Consider the following 22,940-nt stretch of genomic DNA (forward strand, 5'->3'; position numbering starts at 1 on the left):
AAAGGCGTGGACTGGATTTTATAAAGTGCTGCGGATGCCATACTGTACGTTATAAAATCCACTCCCCACCAAAGTGGATAGGACACATACCGCTTGCCACGCTTCCACTTGATGACAAAAGTGCCCTTTCCCTCCTCCTCCTCTGACGTCCTGTGTAAAAAATAACATTTACAGTATACTGTAGTGTCCTTTCAAACATTAGTACAGTAAAGTACAAGTACTGTATTTTATTATCCCACCACGCTCTAGTGCACGGGTGTCAAACACAAGGCCCATGGGCCAAATCTGGCCCGCAAGACCTCGACATGTGGCCCACGCAGCCTTCACCTACAGTATTACAGCATTCCCGCCAGACAATGTTTGTACCGTCATGTGATCAGGGACATCATCCATCAGACTTTGGCCTGGGTAATTTGTACCCCCTACCCCTTTCTCTCGGCACCCCTGTTAATACCACACAGTAATGCCCCTTACACATGACACATGTTATTAATGGCCTTATAACCATAATGCCCCTTACACATTATGCCAACCTTTATTAATGCCCTTCATACACATATTGACACACACAATGCCCATTACACATACAGTACTGTATGTTGCACATTATTAATGCCCGTATACACATGACACACATAATGCCTGTTACACATATGTCGCACATTACTGTATTAATGCATTTATACATGACACACATACAGTAATGCCCCTTACACATACTGTATGCCGAACACTATTGCACAACCAACCCACCCACAGACAGCACTCGCACAGCCACTAACACTGTGACCTCTGCCTCTGCTTGGATACAGATGTTTCCTCATACAGTACAGTATATCTTGACTCAATAAGCCATGCAGCTCCTGGCCAGTTCTGCTAACGTTGGGTGTAACAGGAGTAGTGTACAGTACTTACTGGCGACGGAACGGCGCAGGGCCTCCAGCTTCAAAGGCTGCCTTGTGACTAGGTCGCTCCATTTTCTTTGAAGCGACCTAATCCTGCGCAGCCGGCAGTACTTGCGCATTATTATCCTGCGCGCATCCTTATAAGCATTGCGCTTCTCCCGGTTACTGCTCAGAGGCTTGTCCCGGCAGCTAACTAAAATGATCAGCTCACTGTAGCTGTAACGCAGCCTCCGAGCAGAATCCATTTTGGAAGTGAACACTCCCCAGCGCATGACACAAAACGCAGTACACATGGTAGTCAGTAGGCTAAAGTAATCAATCCAGGAGACATACAGTACTACTGTATACAGTGAATGAGTTTCTTAACTTTAATAAAATTGTGTCTTCATACCGTACAGTACAGTATATGGGAGGCCTCATACTGTATTAATTAATTTAATTTAATAAACTGTGCGTTGAAGCTGCTACAGTATTATTCCTGCGATTAGTACTGTAGTACAGTATACCGGATTTAGTACTCAATATACGATACTGTACTACAGCATACTGTACTTTATTTTGTATTTTGTCCTGCAAAAATAACCGGAATTAGTGGAGGGTTTCCGTAAGCAGTAAAGGCTGTATGGCGGTCAGGTTTATACGGCGCAAATTTGTTCTGCGAATTTTTCCGTTTTTAGTGGAGGGTTTCCGTAATCAGTGAAGGCTGTAAGGTGGTCAGGTTTATACGGCGCAAATTTGTTCTGCGAATTTTTCCGTTTTTAGTGGAGGGCTTCCGTAAATAGTACACTAATGTAGGGACAAAAACTGGAATGATGGGACTTGCTGTGTTTGACATGTGACCTGTGTCGACGTGATGCGTGGAAGGCGGCCACCATTACAGTATACTGTAGACAACATGGCGCACAGAAACAGGAACTTCTGTGATGCGGAGCTCCTGATTTTGCTGCGGCATGTGGACAAATCCTTGGCCAGTAATGCCGAGAAGCACAGCGCATACAGGAGCGCAAAGGAGGAGATAGAGGAAGTCCTGCACAGGGATAGGAGTATCCTCTCGCTGCAGAAGAGGTGGAGTGACCTGCTTCGGAGACAGCCAGATAAACTGGCCAAATTGAGGGCCAAGCTGAGCAGAGGTACTGTACAGTACATGACATTAACAAAATTAAAGTACATTAGTACTGTAGTACAGTATTTACTGTTATTATAGCGGGTATGGATAATTGGATAGACACAAACGCAAGGGGACGCGGACACCTGTGAAGCCCGCGTGGGTAAGCGTTTATCTGTACAGGTACATATCCGTGTCCCCTCGCGGTGCTTGCTGGGCTCGGTGGCTCGCTGCGCTCGCCACACTTTCTGTTCTGAACTCCACGGCGATAGTGGGGTTATGAAAAGGTCGTTGGACACGTAACGCCGCCCCTCGTGGGCTCGCTGCGCTCGCCACGCTTCGGGTCGGCGTTGATAGTGGGGGTGGTTTACTATGAAAAAAGGTAATCGGGACATCGGTCAGAATGAACTTACTGTAGGTCTACAGTCATTAGGTCGACCCCACTAGGTCGACTGGCAGGAAGGTCGACATGGGCCAAGGTGGACATGTGATTAGATTGACACAAGCATTACAGTATGTCAACATTCAAAAGGTCAACATGGTATATTCCAGTGTTTTTGGAATCCGCCATGTGCTGACAGGCGAAACTGTATTTCACGCCCTATCATCCACTAGGGCAGGGGTGTCAAACTCAAATTAATCCGGGGCCGCATCAGCAGTTTGGTCACCCTCATAGGGCCGGTTCTACATCTTCCCCAATATTTTCAGATAATAATTACCCCGAAACACAATTTTTAAGGACATATCAGCAAATAATGTACTGTATTAGGTAATGCAGCACACAGTACAGTATATACAGTATATTTTTTAAAAAATACTACAGTATACAGGTACTGTACAGTATACTGTATTTGGCTGTACAGTATACAGTATTTGGCGCATGTAGCACACTGTCGCAAGTACTGTACAGTACAGTATGTCGCAGCGTCAGGAGATGGCGATGCGGAGATGTCGGAGCCAAGCTGCGATTGCACGTCCCACGGCTCATTGTATTAGGGTTAGTATTGGTGCAAGCCCTCCAGCTCCCCGTGCCACCGTCGTAGCGGCGTAGCGCTCTCACGCGTGGCCAGACTTACTGTATACAGTACAGTATGTACAGTAGCTGTGATGACGTCCCTGATCACATGACGGTACAAACATTGGGCCTTATTCTGATCGGTGCGGCCCGATCAGAATATGCGGCCACGACCGTGCAGGCGAATCCCCGCCTTCCATACGGATCGCCACCTCCGTCCGTACGCGGATATGTGGCGATCCGCATGAAAGTGGACGGGGATACGCCTCCTCCGTCTTGGGAGCAGCCCCTGCATTCGATGGTCGCCGAACATCGAATGCAGGGCCGCACGCTCCACCAGGTCCCGCCACCCAAGACCACACGGACACTTGTCCGTGTGAAATCATGTATGGGGGCGGGCAGCTGACATCCGGCGATGTCAGATGCCCGCCCCCTACACACGCGTCACGGCTTCATTACCATGCATACGCCCCGCGTTTGCATGGGAACGCACATGAAACGCGGGGCGTATGCATAGGGTAATGAGGCTAAGTAGCCCCTCACGCCCCTCTACGCCCCCTGTGCGGCGTGTAAAGAATACGTGCGGCGAAATCGCCTGCACATGCGCAGAGTGACCTCTGCACATGTGCAGACGATAACCATCGGCGGGACGACCGCATGCGGAGAAATCCGCACCGATCAGAATAAGGCCCATTGTCTAGCGGGAATGCTGTAATAGGTGTGTTGACCAAATGAAATGTCGACCTTGACCAAAGTCGACCTAAACCCATGTCGACCTTGCTTTCTGTCGACCTAGTGGTGTTGACCCAATGCACTAATGTTTGAAAGGACACTACAGTATACTGTAAATGTTATTTTTACACAGGACTTCAGAGGAGGAGGAGGAGGGAAATGCAGGCCGATACATCCCCCACCGCCTCAACAAGCGGCGCCGCTCCATCTGAGAGTAAGTCCTGTCATTTGTTTATTGAGTTTGTGTATTTTTTCTTCCTTTCCAACTTGTGTCTTTTCTTGGCGTGCCGTTGGCCGAGGCTGAGGGGACGCAATGCACTTTTCTAGTGTCCATGTTGACTGTGTCGACATTCAGACAACAATAGTGAAAAACTCGATGGTGAACTTTTTGAATGTTGACCATACCCATGTCGACCTAATAATTTAGTTTTCCTAATGACCATGTCTCCCTAACCCATGTTGACCTTCAGTCATGTCGACCTTCATGCATGTCAACCTTCAGTGGTCGACCTAATGCTTGTAGACCTAATGTCTGTCTTTCCTATGACCCATCTTTGTTTGCTACTACAGTACAGTATACTGTATTTGTGAAAATCTGAAAGTTTTCTTCAAATGTGATGACTGGATTCCCCTTTTTTAAAGCTGCATACTAGAGATGCCAGTTCACCCTCCTTTCTGTAGTGTTAAGTGCAGACAGATACAGTAATTTGATTAAGGGTCACTATACACCTGGACTGCATTGTCTAAAAAGGACATTTACATTTGAATCTTGTATCTGTGAAAGGAAAAATAACACTACAGTATTAGCCTCCCCACTCCAAGTACACTAACTCATTAGCATTTCTATCTGGTAAAGCTGTCCACCACCAACCCCCACTAATGTATTGTCGTTTATAGGATACTGTACTGTATTTGTGAGAAACTGAAATACTGTATTTCTTCAATGTAATGTATTTCTTCAATGTTTCTCAAAGCTGGATAAATACTGTATACTGTACAGTACTGTACTGTATGTACAAATACTGTAAATGATAAATAAAAAACATTTTCCCATAGTACCTCAGCTTGAAGACCAGGGCAACCTTCCAGCCCCCTCCGCCTCAGCCGCTCCATCTGAGAGTAAGTCCTGTCATTTCTTTATTGAGTTTGTGTTTTTTTTTCTCTTTCTCTCCTACTGTACAGTAATTGTGTCTTTTCTTAGCGTGCCATTGGCCCACGCTGGTAGCGTGGGCCAATGGCAGCCTAGTGCAGCCCTGCGTAGTCAGCGTTGTGTCCATGTCAGGGGGGTGGGGGTGGAGCGTTGCGCCAATGCCTCTGATGCACAAAAGGAGGCAATTGCCACTGGCAGTACTAGTGTACATCCGGTACTGCACTGGCAAATGCCTCCTTTTGAAACAACCACTATCCAGGGCAGCCGTAAGCAGGGAATGCGCAGCGGTATGTGTCCTATCCACTGTGGAGCAGAGTGGATTTTCTAAAGTACAGTATGGCGGGCGCAGCACTTTATAAAATTCAGTCCACGCCTTTTTGTAAAGCCACCCCAGCCCCATTTACAGTAATAAGAGTACGGTAAGTTTATTAACAGTAAACAGCACTTGTTCTCATTTTTGACATTTTCCCACAGTGACTCCGATTGAAGAACAGGGCACCCTGCCCTGCGGGCATGCTACAGGCCCCCCCACCACCTCAGCCGCTCCGTCTGAGAGTAAGTCCTGTCATTTCTTTATTGAGTTTGTGTTTTTTTTTTCTTTCTCTCCTACTGTAGAGTAATTGTGTCTTTTCTTAGCGTGCCATTGGCCCACGCTGGTAGCGTGGGCCAATGGCAGCCTAGCGCAGCCCTGCGTAGTCAGTGTTGTGTCCATGTCAGGGGGGTGGGGGTGGAGCGTTGCGCCAATGCCTCTGATGCACAAAAGGAGGCAATTGCCACTGGCAGTACTAGTGTACATCCGGTACTGCACTGGCAAATGCCTCCTTTTGAAACAACCACTATCCAGGACAGCCGTAAGCAGGGAATGCGCAGCGGTATGTGTCCTATCCACTGTGGAGCAGAGTGGATTTTCTAAAGTACAGTATGGCGGGCGCAGCACTTTATAAAATTCAGTCCACGCCTTTTTGTAAAGCCACCCCAGCCCCATTTACAGTAATAAGAGTACGGTAAGTTTATTAACAGTAAACAGCACTTGTTCTCATTTTTGACATTTTCCCACAGTGACTCCGATTGAAGAACAGGGCACCCTGCCCTGCGGGCATGCTACAGGCCCCCCCACCACCTCAGCCGCTCCGTCTGAGAGTAAGTGCTGTCATTTCTTTATTGAGTTTGTGTTTTTTTTTTCTTTCTCTCCTACTGTACAGTAATTGTGTCTTTTCTTAGCGTGCCATTGGCCCACGCTGGTAGCGTGGGCCAATGGCAGCCTAGCGCAGCCCTGCGTAGTCAGTGTTGTGTCCATGTCAGGGGGGTGGGGGTGGAGCGTTGCGCCAATGCCTCTGATGCACAAAAGGAGGCAATTGCCACTGGCAGTACTAGTGTACATCCGGTACTGCACTGGCAAATGCCTCCTTTTGAAACAACCACTATCCAGGGCAGCCGTAAGCAGGGAATGCGCAGCGGTATGTGTCCTATCCACTATGGAGCAGAGTGGATTTTCTAAAGTACAGTATGGCGGGCGCAGCACTTTATAAAATTCAGTCCACGCCTTTTTGTAAAGCCACCCCAGCCCCATTTACAGTAATAAGAGTACGGTAAGTTTATTAACAGTAAACAGCACTTGTTCTCATTTTTGACATTTTCCCACAGTGACTCCGATTGAAGAACAGGGCACCCTGCCCTGCGGGCATGCTACAGGCCCCCCCACCACCTCAGCCGCTCCGTCTGAGAGTAAGTGCTGTCATTTCTTTATTGAGTTTGTGTTTTTTTTTTCTTTCTCTCCTACTGTACAGTAATTGTGTCTTTTCTTAGCGTGCCATTGGCCCACGCTGGTAGCGTGGGCCAATGGCAGCCTAGCGCAGCCCTGCGTAGTCAGTGTTGTGTCCATGTCAGGGGGGTGGGGGTGGAGCGTTGCGCCAATGCCTCTGATGCACAAAAGGAGGCAATTGCCACTGGCAGTACTAGTGTACATCCGGTACTGCACTGGCAAATGCCTCCTTTTGAAACAACCACTATCCAGGGCAGCCGTAAGCAGGGAATGCGCAGCGGTATGTGTCCTATCCACTGTGGAGCAGAGTGGATTTTCTAAAGTACAGTATGGCGGGCGCAGCACTTTATAAAATTCAGTCCACGCCTTTTTGTAAAGCCACCTCAGCCCCATTTACAGTAATAAGAGTACGGTAAGTTTATTAACAATAAACAGCACTTGTTCTCATTTTTGACATTTTCCCACAGTGACTCCGATTGAAGAACAGGGCACCCTGCCCTGCGGGCATGCTACAGGCCCCCCCTCAAGCATCGCCACGATGCTAAGCAGTAAGTCCTGTCATTTCTTTATTGTGTTTTGTGTTTGTGTGTTTGAACTTGTGTAGTTTTTTGCCGTGCCGTTGGGCGACGCTGTCAGCATCGGCCAACGGCAGCCTAGCACAGTCAGCGTAGTGTCCCCGCGGGAGCCCTGCACAATTACCGTAATGTCCCCGTCAGGTACTGTAGCTCTGCGTCTCGTGCACAAAGGGGGTGGGAGTGGAGGCGTGCGGTACGTCTGATGCACGACGTTTTGACCTAGGCATTATTTATCTACAGTATACAGTACTGCAATACTGTATACTCTACCATAACCTCAGTGATCACAGTAGTGTGTGTGAACTAATGTTTCAAAGGACACTACAGTACAGTATACTGTAATGTACTGTAATTATTTTTACACAGGACTTCAGAGGAGGATGGAAAGGGTACTCCCCAGAAGGTCCCCTCAAACTTTGGCAGCCAGTAAGTGTCCTCCCGACCTGTTCATACAGTACCCCCAGTATCCACGTTGACGTGGAGTCTATTTTATCAAGTGTGGTGGGCACAGCACTTTATTGAAAACAGTCCACGGCTTTTTTTTTTTTAACACCCCCTCCTCCCCATTTAGAGTAAGAATAATAACTTTACAGTATTTTAACAGCACATTTTATCATTTCCCCACAGTGCCAAGCCTAGAGGAAGACCAGGGCACCCTGCCCTTGCGGGCCGTTACAGCCCCCACCGCCTCAGCCGCTCCGTCTGAGAGTAAGTCCTGTCATTTCTTTATTGAGTTCGTGTTTTTTTTTTCTTTCTTTCCTAATTGTGTCTTTTTTTGGCGTGCCATTGGCCGACGCAGGCAGCGTCGGCCAATGACAGCCTAGCGCAGCCCTGCGTAGTGTCCATGTCAGGGGGGTGGGGGTGGAGCGTTGCGCCAATGCCTCTGATGCACAAAAGGAGGCAATTGCCACTGGCAGTACTAGTGTACATCCGGTACTGCACTGGCAAATGCAACCACTTGAAACAACCGAGTGGATTTTCTAAAGTACAGTATGGCGGGCGCAGCACTTTATAAAATCCAGTCCACGTAAAGCCACCCCCGCCCCATTTACAGTAATAAGAGTACGGTAAGTTTATTAACAGTAAACAGCACTTTTTCTCATTTTTGACATTTTCCCACAGTGCCTCCACTTGAAGACGAGGGCACCCTGCCCATGCAGGCCGATATAGCCCCCACCTCCTCAACAAGTCGTTGGAGAGGCCGGATCAGCCCACCCCCTAGTAAGTACAGTACATGTTTTTATTTACTGTATTAGCTCTTAAAGACTGCCCGTGTACCCCAGCATACATACAGTATTGCAAATACTGTATACTGTACTGTAAGCTTGTTACCTTGATGTTCATTCGAACAACGGTTTGTACTGACCATTATTGCAATTAATCCAAAAGTGTGATAGGTCTCTTATATTACTGTGACAATGACATCTTCATATTGTAAAGGATTATGGGAAGCCTACAGTATGTAATCTCATACTTTCTAAGGAAGCTCAAAATCTTTGCTGTCTGTGAAAATCTGAAAGTTTTCTTCAAAGTTGATGAAGATTCGGCTTTTCAAAGCTGCGTACAGTAGATGCATACACTACATGTGCCAATACAGTATGTACAGTATACAAATATAGAATCATGAAGCCAAAATCCCAATCACAATCATACACCCTTTTTGTCTACAAAATGAAGTTATCCCAAACGCATTAATATCTACTATGGATATACAGATATTTATATTTATGTCTATTTATGTCTGATGTCATTTCTGGACATCATTTCTGAATTTTTTAAACAGGAACTTATGCTGCTTTCAGACCGCATCTCTGGCTTTGACCCTGTATTTGGAAACGTTTCCAAAAACGGGTCTGCCAGATAAAACCCCTTTCACACCGCAGCACTTAAACGGTATATTACCGTTTAAGTGCCGATTTTTTGACACTGGCAGACCCGTTTTTGGAAACTTTCCAAATACAGGGTCAAAGCCAGTGCAGCCTTCAGCCCTCCCCTCCGTGCAGCTCCCCCCCCCTCGCGCGTGTCGACGCCCCCCGCATGTCGACGCCCCCCCCGCGCATGTAGACGCCCCCCGCGCGTGTCGACCCCCCCGCGTGTCGGCGCCCCCCCGTGTCGACTTACCCCGTGCCGGTACCTCCGTTGTGGATCCCGGCACTGCAGCTCAGTATGCTCGGAAAGCACTTATGAAAAAAGTGTCTTCCAGAAAATGGCTGCCCCATAGGAAACCCAGTTTAAAAAAACTTTCTGAAAGACACTTTTTTCATAAGTGCTTTCCGAGCATACTGAGCTGCAGTGCCGGGAACCACAACGGAGATACCGGCACGGGGTAAGTCGACACGGGGGGGGGCGCCGACACGCGGGGGGGGTCGACACGCACGGGGGGCGTCGACACGCGCGCGGGGGGGTGTCGACACGCGCGCGGGGGGGGGCTCCAGTGCTGTGAATACTTAATGAGCGCTCATTAAGTATTCCCTGTGCTGAATTTAGGACCCAGCTCATTGGCTGGGTCCTAAATACCGTTTCAGAACCGATTTTGAGCCTAAAATACCGGTTCTGAAACGGGTAGGACCCTGCATTTTAACCGGTTAGAAAAAACGTTTTTTTCTAACCGGTTAAGTGGTCCTGCACTTTTCAGACCGCACACATTACCGTTTTAAAACGGTAAAAAAACGGCAATATACCGTTTTTAAAGTGCGGTCTGAAAGGGGCATTACTGTATATTATTCATCTGAAGCACAGGGCTGAGCATAGCTGCTTATTTTATATTGTGACAATGAATTTAACTGTTATAGGAATAGAAATTTACTGATTTATTAGTATACAGTATCTAAATGTATGATTGTTTTTAATACAGTATGGCCTGCATTGCAAGTTCACCCTTGTTTCTGTAGGCAGACAGATAATTGGATTAAGGCTCACTATACAGTACACCTTGACCATTGTCTAAAAAGTACATTTACATTTGAATCTTGTATCTGTCAAAGGCCTCCCCCACTCCAAGTAACACAATAACATTTCTATCTCATAAAGCTCTGGCCCACAACGGAGGACAAAGTAGTTTATCTGATGTTTGTGAGAAACTGAAATATTTCTTCAATGTTGATGAAGATCTAGTTTCTCAAAGCTGGATAAATATATGTGCAAATATATGAAAATAAAAAGTTAGAATTACATTGCTAAAAACGCTACAGTGTTAGGGTACAGTCCTGTGAGAGGACACAATGCACTGATACTGTGCCCATGTCGACATTCTGTCAACAAAAACAAAACATGTTGATTATTAACTGTCAACCTAAGGCGGGGAGCCGGTTCCTTAATGCTGGGGACCAGAGGGACTCAGTAGCAGCAGGGGAGGCATGGCGGCTGTGTAGCAGGAACCAGAGTTGTGGAGCTTTCAGGCTGAGGGACTCGACAGCGGCAGCAGATGACTTTGAAACACTGGACGGCCCTCTGATTGGCTGAGGCCACTGAGGGAGAGCTCTCTCAGGCAATCAGAGGGCTGTACAGTGTTTCAAAGTCAAATGCTGCTGATGATAAGTCCCGCCGCCTACACCACACCTCTTCCAGCACCCAATGTCCATCGCAGGATGGCATGCGACATCGGTTGCTGCACTGGGCCCCACTTGATGCGATCAGATGCAATGTCCCATCGCATCTGATAGCATACAGTAAGTGTATTGGCAGCATAAGTTCAATGTCTGTCCATGCAGTCATATAGGGGGACATTTACCAAAATGGATTCGTAGAAAAAAGGTGTATTCGTAGGGAGAAATACACCTTTTTTTTACGAATTTGTATTTTCGGGATTTACAATCCCAAAAATACAACAATTCGTAGTCCTAAAGATGGAACATTCGTATTTGTAGTTACAAATACGAATGTCTACACCATCGATAGAATACGACAGAAATCACCATTCAAAAGAATGGTGGTTTCTGATTTACTAAGCAGCCGTACTGACAATACGGCTGCTTAGTGGTGTGAAACACCCACGCAAATACGACAGGAAAATAGAACACCATTTTCCTGTTCTATTTGCATTTTAGCCTGCACGGATCAGTCAGATCCGTGCAGGCTTCAGTGTAAAAAAATAGAAAAATAAATAAATTTAAAAAAAAACGGCGTGGGGTCCCCCCCACAGCCATAACCAGCACCAGGCTGAAGGAGCCGGGGCCGGTAATTAAAAATCAGGGAACCCGACAAATAGGGGTTCCCCGATTTTTAACAACCAGCCCCAGGCTCCAGGTCCGGGGCTGGTTCCCAAAATACGGGGGACAAAATGAGTAGGGGTCCCCCGTATTTTAAGAACCAGCCCCAGGCACAACCAGCCGGCAGGGTAATGTCACAGCCGGGGGACACTTATAATATAAGGTCCCGCGGCCAAAACATTCTCCCTACCGACCAGTCAGCCTGGCCAGGGGCCCTGGGGGAGTGGGGACCCCCCCAATGAAGGGGTCCCCCCCTCCAGGACTTACCTGACCAGGCTGAAGCCTGGTGCTGTCCTCGATGCCCCTGGGCGGTGGGCATCGAGCTGATAAATGGTGTAAAAAAAAGATGAACCTATTGTTTTTTACTGTGGCACTACAAGTGCCAGCAAGCCTCCCCAGCAAGCTGGGACTTGGAGAACCACAAGTCCCAGCCTGCTGGGCATTAAAGGGCCCGCTGGCACTTGTAGTTCTACAGTTAAAAAAATAGTGCACAAAACACACTGATACACTTTTAAAATAAAACTTTATTACACACAAAGCCCACACATACTAATACTTACCTATCTTCTTCCCATAGGTCGCCCTGGTCCTGTGTCGGCGTCTTCTGGTCCTGTGTCGTCTTCTTCCTCCATGTCGACCGTCGCTGTCGCCGTCCGGATCCGACGAAATCCATTTGGGAAGCTGTGGAAGGAAACCATACTCACCTGTCCCAGCGCGACGTAGTCCAGGTAAGGGTCTTTGCAAAAAAACAAAACGAACACCCCGAAACCAGACCGGACTGACGGAGACGCACGTGTGTTTGTTTACATCGTGCGGCTCCGCCTCCCGAATGCCGCTATTGGCCGCCTTGCGGCCTAGCGGCTCCTGATTGGCCGCTAGGCCGCAAGGCGGCCAATAGCGGCATTCGGGAGGCGGAGCCGCACGATGTACACACCGTGCGTCTCCGTCAGTCCGGTCTGGTTTCGGGGTGTTCGTTTTGTTTTTTTGCAAAGACCCTTACCTGGACTACGTCGCGCTGGGACAGGTGAGTATGGTTTCCTTCCACAGCTTCCCAAATGGATTTCGTCGGATCCGGACGGCGACAGCGACGGTCGACATGGAGGAAGAAGACGACACAGGACCAGAAGACGCCGACACAGGACCAGGGCGACCTATGGGAAGAAGATAGGTAAGTATTAGTATGTGTGGGCTTTGTGTGTAATAAAGTTTTATTTTAAAAGTGTGTCAGTGTGTTTTGTGCACTATTTTTTTAACTGTAGAACTACAAGTGCCAGCGGGCCCTTTAATGCCCAGCAGGCTGGGACTTGTGGTTCTCCAAGTCCCAGCTTGCTGGGGAGGCTTGCTGGCACTTGTAGTGCCACAGTAAAAAACAATAGGTTCATCTTTTTTTTACACCATTTATCAGCTCGATGCCCACCGCCCAGGGGCATCGAGGACAGCACCAGGCTTCAGCCTGGTCAGGTAAGTCCTGGAGGGGGGGGACCCCTTCATTGGGGGGGTCCCCACTCCCCCAGGGCCCCTGGCCAGGCTGACTGGTCGGTAGGGAGAATGTTTTGGCCGCGGGACCTTATATTATAAGTGTCCCCCGGCTGTGACATTACCCTGCCGGCTGGTTGTGCCTGGGGCTGGTTCTTAAAATACGGGGGACCCCTACTCATTTTGTCCCCCGTATTTTGGGAACCAGCCCCGGACCTGGAGCCTGGGGCTGGTTGTTAAAAATCGGGGAACCCCTATTTGTCGGGTTCCCTGATTTTTAATTACCGGCCCCGGCTCCTTTAGCCTGGTGCTGGTTTCGGCTGTGGGGGGGACCCCACGCCGGTTTTTTTTTTATTTATTTATTTTTTCTATTTTTTTTTACACCATGCAGCCTGCACGGATCTGACTGATCCGTGCAGACTGCTAGAAATAATTCGTATTAGCAGCCGTATATACGGCCGCTAATACGAATCATTACACCATCGGAGGGTTACAAAGCAGTCGTATATGACTGCTTTGTAACTGATCCTCCGGAACACGACTTTGCATACGACTTAAACAGTCGTATGCAGTCGTAGGGAAAATACCAATACGAAAAACTAGGTTTTTCATATTGGTAAATTTCCCCCATAGTTTCTAAGGACAATTCCAACTTCATTTGCTAATTGTGAAAATCTGAAAGCTTTCTTCAATGTTGATGAAGATCTACTGTAGTTTCTCAAAGCTGGATAAATATACTGTACAGTACTGTATGTGCAAATATACTGTATGAAAAAAAAGTATTTGTTAGTTTGTAAATACAGTAGGGGGACAACTGTCTGAATTGTTTTTCCCTATTTTTTAAAGATTGTGTGCGTCTACAGTATTTCTCTCCATGGGGCCGATTCTGATGTTTTCTCTGTATACAGTATTACAGTATGAATGCAAATGCTACTAATACTGTAGACCCCAACTCCATTCCATCCCCTCTTACGCATGCGCAGAAACACACATGTCTGATTACGCTCAACTCTAAACTACAGTAGTCCCTCTGTGTCTCTTTGCATCCATACAGTACAATACTGTACTGTACTGTACAGTATATCCTCTATGCTACAGACAAGATTGTTCCCTATTGTACAGTGTACTGTATCACCAAGCTCAAATTGTGGTGTCATTTGTTTTACAGACCTGCAATATAAGGAAGATGGCCAAGACCAGGAGGATGAAGAAAGTGTAGAGGGCGACACGTGGAGCACATCATCCCCAGAGCCACAGGAACACCCCACTAGCCCTACAGAGAGTGAGGTGGCAGTGGCAGAAGCTCTTCCTCCAGCCTCGACCAGAACTCCACCAGGATGTAAGTACCGTACTCAGGGACGGCACCATAAATCTTGGGGCGCCATCCTGTACATTGATCTATCTGGGGCCCCTTCCCTATCAAGCATACAGCAGTTAGTAATGGTGTGGATCATGGGGGGAGTAATACTGTAGTTTCCAGTAGGGAGGTACAGTAGTGTGGGAGTAATAATGCAGAGCAGGGAGGGAGGGTCTGAATAATAGTGTGGTGGATGGTGGGAGTAATACTGTAGTGTGGAGTAGAGAGGGAGGTACAGTAGTAATTGTGCAAAAAAAGGTGGGACGGTGGGAGTAATAGTGTCGGAGCAGGCAGGGAGGGTACAGTAGGAGTAGTAGTGTGGAGCAGGGAGGGAAGGTGGGAGTAATGGTGTTGAACATTGAGGGAGTTGTGGAGTGCACCTGTAAAGCCATACAGTATACTGTACCTACTGTACAGTATGCAGTACAAAATTCCCTCAATAGTACCATTCTGTATACTGTACAGAATGACCCATACTGTATGAAGAATGCCCCCCTTTAGTGCCTACAGTAATTATGCATTCTACCCCCCCTCCCCCCTATCACCTAATGCACAATGCCCCCTGACTTGTGTAATGCCTTCATTCATCAACACTCCCTGCTGCAACTACTGTACTTCTGCTGCATTGAATACTGGCCTACAGTACAGTATGGATAGCTGTCCTGAGATTCTGTCTCCAGGAGCAGCTGAAATGGGAGCTGCTCCATCTGTACATTACCGTACACAGAAAGTTGTGCTCCACTATGACAATTCTTATGACTTTATTGGTGTTCATACAGTACTGTACAGTACACTAGTGTACAGTACTGTATGTGCTGCAGTATGAGACGCTATTGTTCAGTACTGTACAGTACAGTACAGTACATTATTTGTACAGTACAGTACTGTATGTACAATATGCTGTACTGTATTACTATTGTTTCAGAAAATGAACAAAAATATCTTTTTCCACAGTGCATTCCCCTTGGCTACCTTGGCAGTATGACCAAACTCCTCCACAACCATGTAAGTAGTAGTAGTAGCAGTACGTTTATTTACAGTATAAGGTGCCACAATGTGTCCGCAGCGCGTAACATACTGTAGCAAAGAAAAAAACAAATTACAGTACATGGTAACGTACTGTACAGGGTGTGTTGAAAAATACAGCATACTGTAAATAGGGGTATACTGTAGCTGGTAGAAAAAAAATCAGCATCAGTTCAGAAGTACTGTAGGTGTCGAAATTGTCGAGGAGACTGAAGATGAAGTACAGTAGATGAAGGGAAGAACAGGACAGGAGCACAGGAGAGGTAAAGAGGAAAGGTGAGTATGTGAGGAAGGAGGGCCCTACTCATAAGAGTTAACAGACTTACAGTATACAGTAGGAGGACGAACGAAAAACAATAGGATACTGTACTATACAGTAAGTACTGTAGGAACAGATGGGAATGGAGGCAGGATAGGAGGATCAAAATACTGTACAGTAGGTTAGGAGGAGGGATAGGCTAGTCGAAAAATTGGGTTTTGAGGGAGCGCTTAAAGGAGGTAAGGGAATCTGAAAGCCTGATGGGTGGCGGGAGGTTGTTCCAGTGCAAGGGGGCAGCGCGGGAGAAGTCTTGGACACGGAGGTGGGAGGAGGTAATTACAGTAGGTGAGAGGTCAGTCGGCGGTCTGCAATGGAGCGAAGAGGATGGGAGGGAGTGTGGATAGAGATCAGTGAAGAGAGGTAAGGAGCGGTGGAGGAGGAGAGAGCCTTGTACAGTAGGTGGTGGTGAGGAGTTTAAAGAGAACTCTGAAAGGAATGGGGAGCCAGTAAACAGATAGACAGAGGTGGGAGGCGGAGGTAGAGTGGCGGGAGAGGAAGATGAGCCTAGCAGCAGCGTTAATAATGGATTGGAGTGGTGCAAGGCGGTTTCGAGGTAGCCCAGAGAGAAGGATGTTGCAGTAGTCAAGGCGGGAGATGACAAGAGAGTGAATGAGTATTTTGGTCGCGTCAGTGGAGAGTAATGGTCTGATGCATGAGATGTTGCGTAGGTGAAAGCGGCATGACTGGGAGAGAGCATGAATGTGGGGGGTGAAAGAGAAGGAGGAGTCAATGATGACACCGAGGCCGCGCGTTTGGTTGGTGGAGGTGATCTCAGTTTCACCAATTCTGATGGAGATAGTGGGAGAAAAGGGTATGTTCGGGGGATGGAAGATTAGAAGTTTAGTTTTAGCCATGTTTAGTTTCAGTAAGCGTTGGGTCATCCAGGCTGACATGGCCGTGAGGCATTCGGAGACCTTGGGCAGGAGTGATGGGATACTGTAGTAGAGATGTACTGTACAGTACTGTAGATTAGGGTATCATCAGCATAAAGGTGGTAATGGAAACCATAGGAGCTGATGAGAGTGCCCAGAGAGGTGGTTTGGTACTTGTGAGTTATCCGGGCGTCCGATTTTAAAATCGGGTCGGATCGGGACATCGCATCGCATCGCATGCGACCATCGGATGCGATGCGATGCGATGACCCGATTTTTCCATAGGAATCAATGTTAAAATGGACTGAGTCCATTTTAACATGGAATTCAATGGGAAAAAGGGGTCCTTTTCATACCCCTACTATCCAAGTGGGCATGGAGTTGGATATAAACCTGTGGCGAGCGTAGCGAGCCACCGAGCCCGAAGCGTGGCGAGCGTAGCGAGCCCCGCGAGGGGACACGGAATACCGTCCCCTCGCGGGGCTCGCTTCGCTCGCCACGCTTCGGGCTCGGTGGCTCGCTACGCTCGCCACAGGTTTATATCCAACTCCATGCCCACTTGGATAGTAGGGGTATGAAAAGGACCCCTTTTTCCATAGGAATCATTTTAACATTGATTCCTATGGAAAAATCGGGTCATCGCATCCGATGGTCGGATGCGATGCGATGCGATATCGTATCGCATCGCATCGGATTGTATGCCTTAACTTAAGGCATACAATCAAAAAATCGGGAGCCCGGATAACTCACAAGTACCGGTGGTTTAGAGGGAGAGGAGGAGAGGGCCATGGATTGACCCTTGGGGAAAAAGACTGGCTGCGGTGTAGTAGGAGAGGAGGAGCAGCTCGGAGTGGAGATGGAGAAGGGGTGATCAGAGAGGTACTGTACAGTACAGTATGAGGTGAACCAGGAGAAGACCGTACCAGTGATGCCAAAGGAGCAGAGGGTGTTAAGCAGGAGAGGGTGGTCAACAGTGTCAAAGGCAGCCGACAGATCAAGCTGGATAAGGATAGAGAAGAGGCCTTTGGATTTAGCCGATAGTAGATCGTTAGTGAATTTGGTCAGGACAGTTTCAGTGTAATGTAAAGGGCGGAACACGGATTGGAGGGATTGGATTACATTACAGTATCTGTACTGTACAGTACTGTTCAGTACAGTATTTTGTTTTTCACATTGGGTAGAGGTTGATAATTACAGTATTATACTGTAGTAAACTGACAGTGCTTATTTTTTTACAGCAACTCCTGCACCCTCATTCGAGGAGGAAGAAGAAGATCAAGGTACTGTACAGTACAGTACAGTTTTGTACTTAATACTGTAACTTCCAGTATTTTTAAACCTTTTTTTAATTAAGGCTATCACCACTGTTTCTCAACCTTATTCCCCACACGGTGCCTTGTAGTCAACCCATTTCCCAGTGGCTAAGTTTAAACCGTGACTTTCAGCAAATCCCTGCCCCTGGGGCTAAGCCTCTGCTGTGCAACATCATGACGTCAGGCCATCTGCCAGTCATGATTCCTCTTGGCCTTTTTGTGCCTTGCTGAATGCAGGAGCTTATACTGTACTGTATACAGTACAATACTGGACTGTAATGGTGGTGGGGGGGGGGGGCGGCTGGTACATGCACCTTTTGTGTGCCCTCCTTAACCGGGCAGTAGTGTACTCCAGTGAGTGACGTCACAACTGGTTGGACACATGTACAGTTAATGGATGGATACTGTAGTTGTGATACTGTATCAAGCAGGTCTCGTTGGCCACATTCAGTACAGTTATTAGTACTGTATACTGTAGAACTGTAACTGTGTGCACTTACAGTACATTTCAGAATAGAAAATAATGTTCTAAAACTGTTCATTGTTTTTTATTTTCACAGATGCTTTACGAACTGAAATAATTAGCCTGATTGGGACTGCTAATCAGCTGTTTGATTTTATTAGAAATAATTTATAAATTAAAAATTTTGTGTTACAGTATTATCCATCTTAGTAGTAGAGTACTTTTTTTTTTGGGTTGATCACCCCGCCCATGGAACTGGAGCCACCAGGGCAATCCCTGGCCCGCCAGCCGGTCGAACCCAGCGCACGTGTCACTTGCCATCTCCCCGGCACTGGCATTTTCCAGGCAACCTACTGTAGCTGCTGCACAGCTGCACTCATTACTCACACACATTTAAAAAAATACACAGATGGAGCTACAGTAATTAGCTCACTTGTGATTCTGTGAGGAGACCTGCAAAACATGCACCGTTGGTACTGTAGCTCTCGAGGACTAGAGTTGGCTATCCCAGCTCTACAGTATACTGTATACTTTACCTCCCCCCCAGCATTATACACACACAAAAGCCAAATACTGTACAGTATGAACCCGCACCCCCTGCCATTATCACCCCACTGGCATCTCCACCCGCGGCCAACACACCCCCCAGCATATCAATGTGCTCCACACCACCCGCCCAGCAGTTTGGCTATCCCCAACTAACCGGATATTCGGACTACCCGCAAATACCCCCCCCCCCCCTTCCAACGTCATCACCATCCTCCCTCCCCCAGGATCTCCATTGACCGACTCCAGTTCACACTGCATCTTCACCCACCCCCACCCAGCTGGCCGTGTGTCTATGCGCCCGCCCTCTGCCCAGCATCATCACCTCCTGCCCTCCCCAGGATCTCTATTGCTCCACACCACTGTATCCACCCACCCCCTGCCGGCCGCGTATCTTTGAGCTCCGTCCACACCCACCAGCCAGCGTCAGCAACATGCACTAACCCACTACTGCCACTTTATTAAGTAATCACGAAACCACCGCACTCGCAGTGCAGCAACCGCACGGCCTGCACACAGCAGCAGCACCCCGGCCTGCACACAGCACCAGCAACCCGCACAGACCCCCCCGGCCTGCACACACCCCCACCCCCCCAGCCTGCATACAGCAGCAAGGTCACCGGTCAGACACACAGGTGTACTCATTACTCACTGACACACTTCCCAGGTCACAACACAGACACACAGGTGTACTAATTACTCACTGACACACTTCTGCAGAGTGCGCACGATGCCTGCTACCCTCTCCAGCCGAGATGTCCAAGCTACAACTCCCCTCACAGCCGCAAAGCCGCCTACTACCTCTGCAGTGCCACTACCCTGACAACCACCACTGCACTCAACTCTCCGCCGCTGCCTGCTACCTCAGCACCTGCAAGGACTACCTGTACTTTATTGACAAAACACAGCATTGACCAAAAATATTGTACAGTACTTCATTTTTCTTAAAACATAGTGTACAGTACAATACAGTGCAGGAGAAATGTTATTTACAGTATGCATGTACAGTACAGTACTGTACATTACATTTCATTCAATGACGTCAGGCAAGACCCTGTACAGATGGTTTGCAGTTTGTCTGGGGACTTACAGTAACGTACAGTATAATAATTCAATCAGTCCTAACACAGTATTTTACAGTAAGTAAATTACAGTATTTTACAGTAGGTGACAAGAAAGCTTTTCCCAAGGCAGTGGGTCTCTCTTTTTCTCTGTCCCAAACACGCTTGATTTTGCTCATGGTAGAGTGGTACAGTATGGGGAGAGAAGAAAAAAAGAATAGCGTTAGTACTGAATGGTCACAAGGATTTCAGGGGGGGGGGGGAGAGACACATGTTGGCAGGGGAAGAGGAGGGGAGAGAGGGAGAGAGATACAGTAATGTACAGTAAGATCATGGGTGACATTTACAGTATTAGAGATCGATGGTGGGTTTTTGGCAATTTTTATCGAAAAAACGGCCGTTTTTTCATTGTTTTCCCAAATCCATTTTTTAATGGGTGGCGATTTGCGGCATACTGTAAATCGCACTTTTCTAAAAGTGCGATTATTTTTAACTCCGGAATTCGCATCCAGATGTTTTCCCCATTGAAAAAGATACAATTCGCATTTTTAATGAGATGCAAATTTGGAAATCGCCCAAAAAAATGGTCTAAAGTTCCAAAAAAAAAATTGACCTGATCCTGACTGGCGGTTTGGTCAGAAACATGGCGATTTTGTCAGAACCATGCACAGATCATTGTGATCTGTGTATGGTTCTTTGTTAAAATACAGTACAGTACAGTACTGTATGTGTAAAAGTAAAAAAAAAATTGGCGTGAGGTCCCCCCTCCTGTACATAACCAGCCCCGGGCTCATTGAGCCGGACCTGGTTCCAAAAATACGGGGGACAAAAAGCGTAGGGATCCCCCATATTTCTGAAACCAGCCCGGGACTCTTGGACCGGTCCTGGTTCCAAAAATACGAGGGACAAAAAATCTGGGGGTCCCCCGTATTTTGAAACCAGCACCGGGCTCCAACAGCCCGCGGTGTCATGCCACAGCCGGGGGACACTTTTTACACAAGGTCCCCCGGCCGCACCATGAGCACCGTGGCTGGTCAGCCTTGCACGGGGTACCTGGAGGAGTGGGGACCCCCCCCAATAAAGGGGTCCCCCACCCCCAGCCTTCACCCGTCCAGGGCTGAAGCCCGGGGCTGTCACCGGCGTCCCTGGCCATTGGACGCCGGCCTGATAGGGTTAAATTGTCATTCCTAACATTGCTTAATACAGGAGAACTGCAAGTGCCAACAGACCTCCCCAGCAGGCTGGGACTTGGGGAACCACAAGTCCCAGCATGCGGGGCATTAATGGGCCCGCTGGGACTAGTAGCCCACCTGTAAAAAGAATGTTAAAATAAAGCACACACACAGAAAAGTATAACTTTATTACATACAGTACAGTACACATACACACACCTCACTTTTACACCACATTCTTACCGATCCAGGATCCAGCGCTGGTCTCTCTGCAGCAGAGCCGGACAGCCCGCACTGACAGCGGGCTGAACCGGCTTCCTCCGATGCAGCGAACAGCTTCTGTCGCGCTGTCCCTGCGCGACACAGGCTGAGAGGGTCTCCGGCTTACTGTATGTGCCTCCATGGAGACGCCTAGCTCAGCCAATCAGGGCTGAGCTACTGTATGCGTCTCCATGGAGGCGCATCGCCCAATCACGCTCTCAGCCAGTGTCGCGCTGGGACAGCGCTACAGAAGCTGTGAGCTGCGTCGGAGGAAGCCGGTTCAGCCCGCTGTCAGTGCGGGCTGTCCGGCTCTGCTGCAGAGAGACCAGCGCTGGATCCTGGATCGGTAAGAATGCGGTGTAAAAGTGAGGTGTGTGTATGTGTAAAAAAAAAAAAGAACGTTTAAAAAATAAAAATATAAAGTAACCAACTGAGGATCGAACTACTGATACTGAGATAGTGAAGCCGTGCCTCTACCCGCTAGGCCACTATTGCCTGTGATTTTACTGCTGGCAGATGGTTAGCATGGCTTCTGCACCAATCAAATACAGTTCATGACCATCCAGTACGTCACTGCGGCTGCGAATAAAAGAAAATAACTCTGTCCGTAAAGTAAGGACAAAATCCGTAGTGTAAAGTATGATACTGTAGGTCCTCAAATAATGTTTTAAGTAGTCATCCAGCAATAGCAAAGGTTAGCATGGCTTCTGTACCAATTACATAAATGACCGTACGTAGCTGCTTCTGCGAATAAATACTGTAATGTACAAATACTGTACTCTGTCCGTAAAGTAAGGACAAGATCCGTAGTGAAAAGTGGCTGTTTAGTAAAGGTTAGCGAATTTTATCCCGAAACTCGGTCCTCAAGGCAAGGAGTTTTACCTGAAAAGCTAAATCTATTTTGCGAAAAAAACCGTTCTCTGTAGCGCAGTATGTACAGTACAGTATGGGTATTAACTATCGTGTACATGGAGGCCTGCCATTGTGAATTTTTGTTTGTGGAAAAGTCCGAAAGAATTTGATACAGTAAGCACCAACTACTGTAACTACAGTACAGTACCTGTATTGGTTTTAAAAAAAAAAAAAAGAACGTTTAAAAAATAAAAATATAATGTAACCAACTGAGGATCGAACTACTGATACTGAGATAGTGAAGCCGTGCCTCTACCCGCTAGGCCACTATTGCCTGTGATTTTACTGCTGGCAGATGGTTAGCATGGCTTCTGCACCAATCACATACAGTTCATGACCATCCAGTACGTCACTGCGGCTGCGAATAAAATAAAATAACTCTGTCCGTAAAGTAAGGACAAAATCCGTAGTGTAAAGTATGATACTGTAGGTCCTCAAATAATGTTTTAAGTAGTCATCCAGCAATAGCAAAGGTTAGCATGGCTTCTGTACCAATTACATAAATGACCGTACGTAGCTGCTTCTGCGAATAAATACTGTAATGTACAAATACTGTACTCTGTCCGTAAAGTAAGGACAAGATCCGTAGTGAAAAGTGGCTATTTAGTAAAGGTTAGCGAATTTTATCCCGAAACTCGGTCCTCAAGGCAAGGAGTTTTACCTGAAAAGCTAAATCTATTTTGCGAAAAAAAACGTTCTCTGTAGCGCAG

At 47.5% G+C, this 22,940-nt stretch overlaps 1 protein-coding gene across 1 annotated transcript; it reads left to right on the top strand.

Annotated features, from left to right (window-relative positions):
- The first annotated feature begins 1,800 nt into the window (after nucleotides 1-1,800).
- On the top strand, nucleotides 1,801-18,396 carry LOC146049593 (uncharacterized). The gene is made up of 9 exons (XM_083166113.1): nucleotides 1,801-2,035; nucleotides 7,137-7,217; nucleotides 7,611-7,670; nucleotides 7,872-7,952; nucleotides 8,367-8,465; nucleotides 14,097-14,267; nucleotides 15,240-15,290; nucleotides 17,741-17,787; nucleotides 18,376-18,396. Exons 1-9 carry the CDS (start codon nucleotides 1,801-1,803, stop codon nucleotides 18,394-18,396), a joined length of 846 nt encoding a protein of 281 aa, XP_083022239.1.
- The last annotated feature ends 4,544 nt before the right edge of the window (nucleotides 18,397-22,940 follow it).

The sequence above is a fragment of the Crinia signifera genome, chromosome 12 (genome assembly GCF_055691185.1).
Source record: "Crinia signifera chromosome 12, ASM5569118v1, whole genome shotgun sequence".
Classification (NCBI taxonomy): Eukaryota; Metazoa; Chordata; class Amphibia; order Anura; family Myobatrachidae; genus Crinia; species Crinia signifera.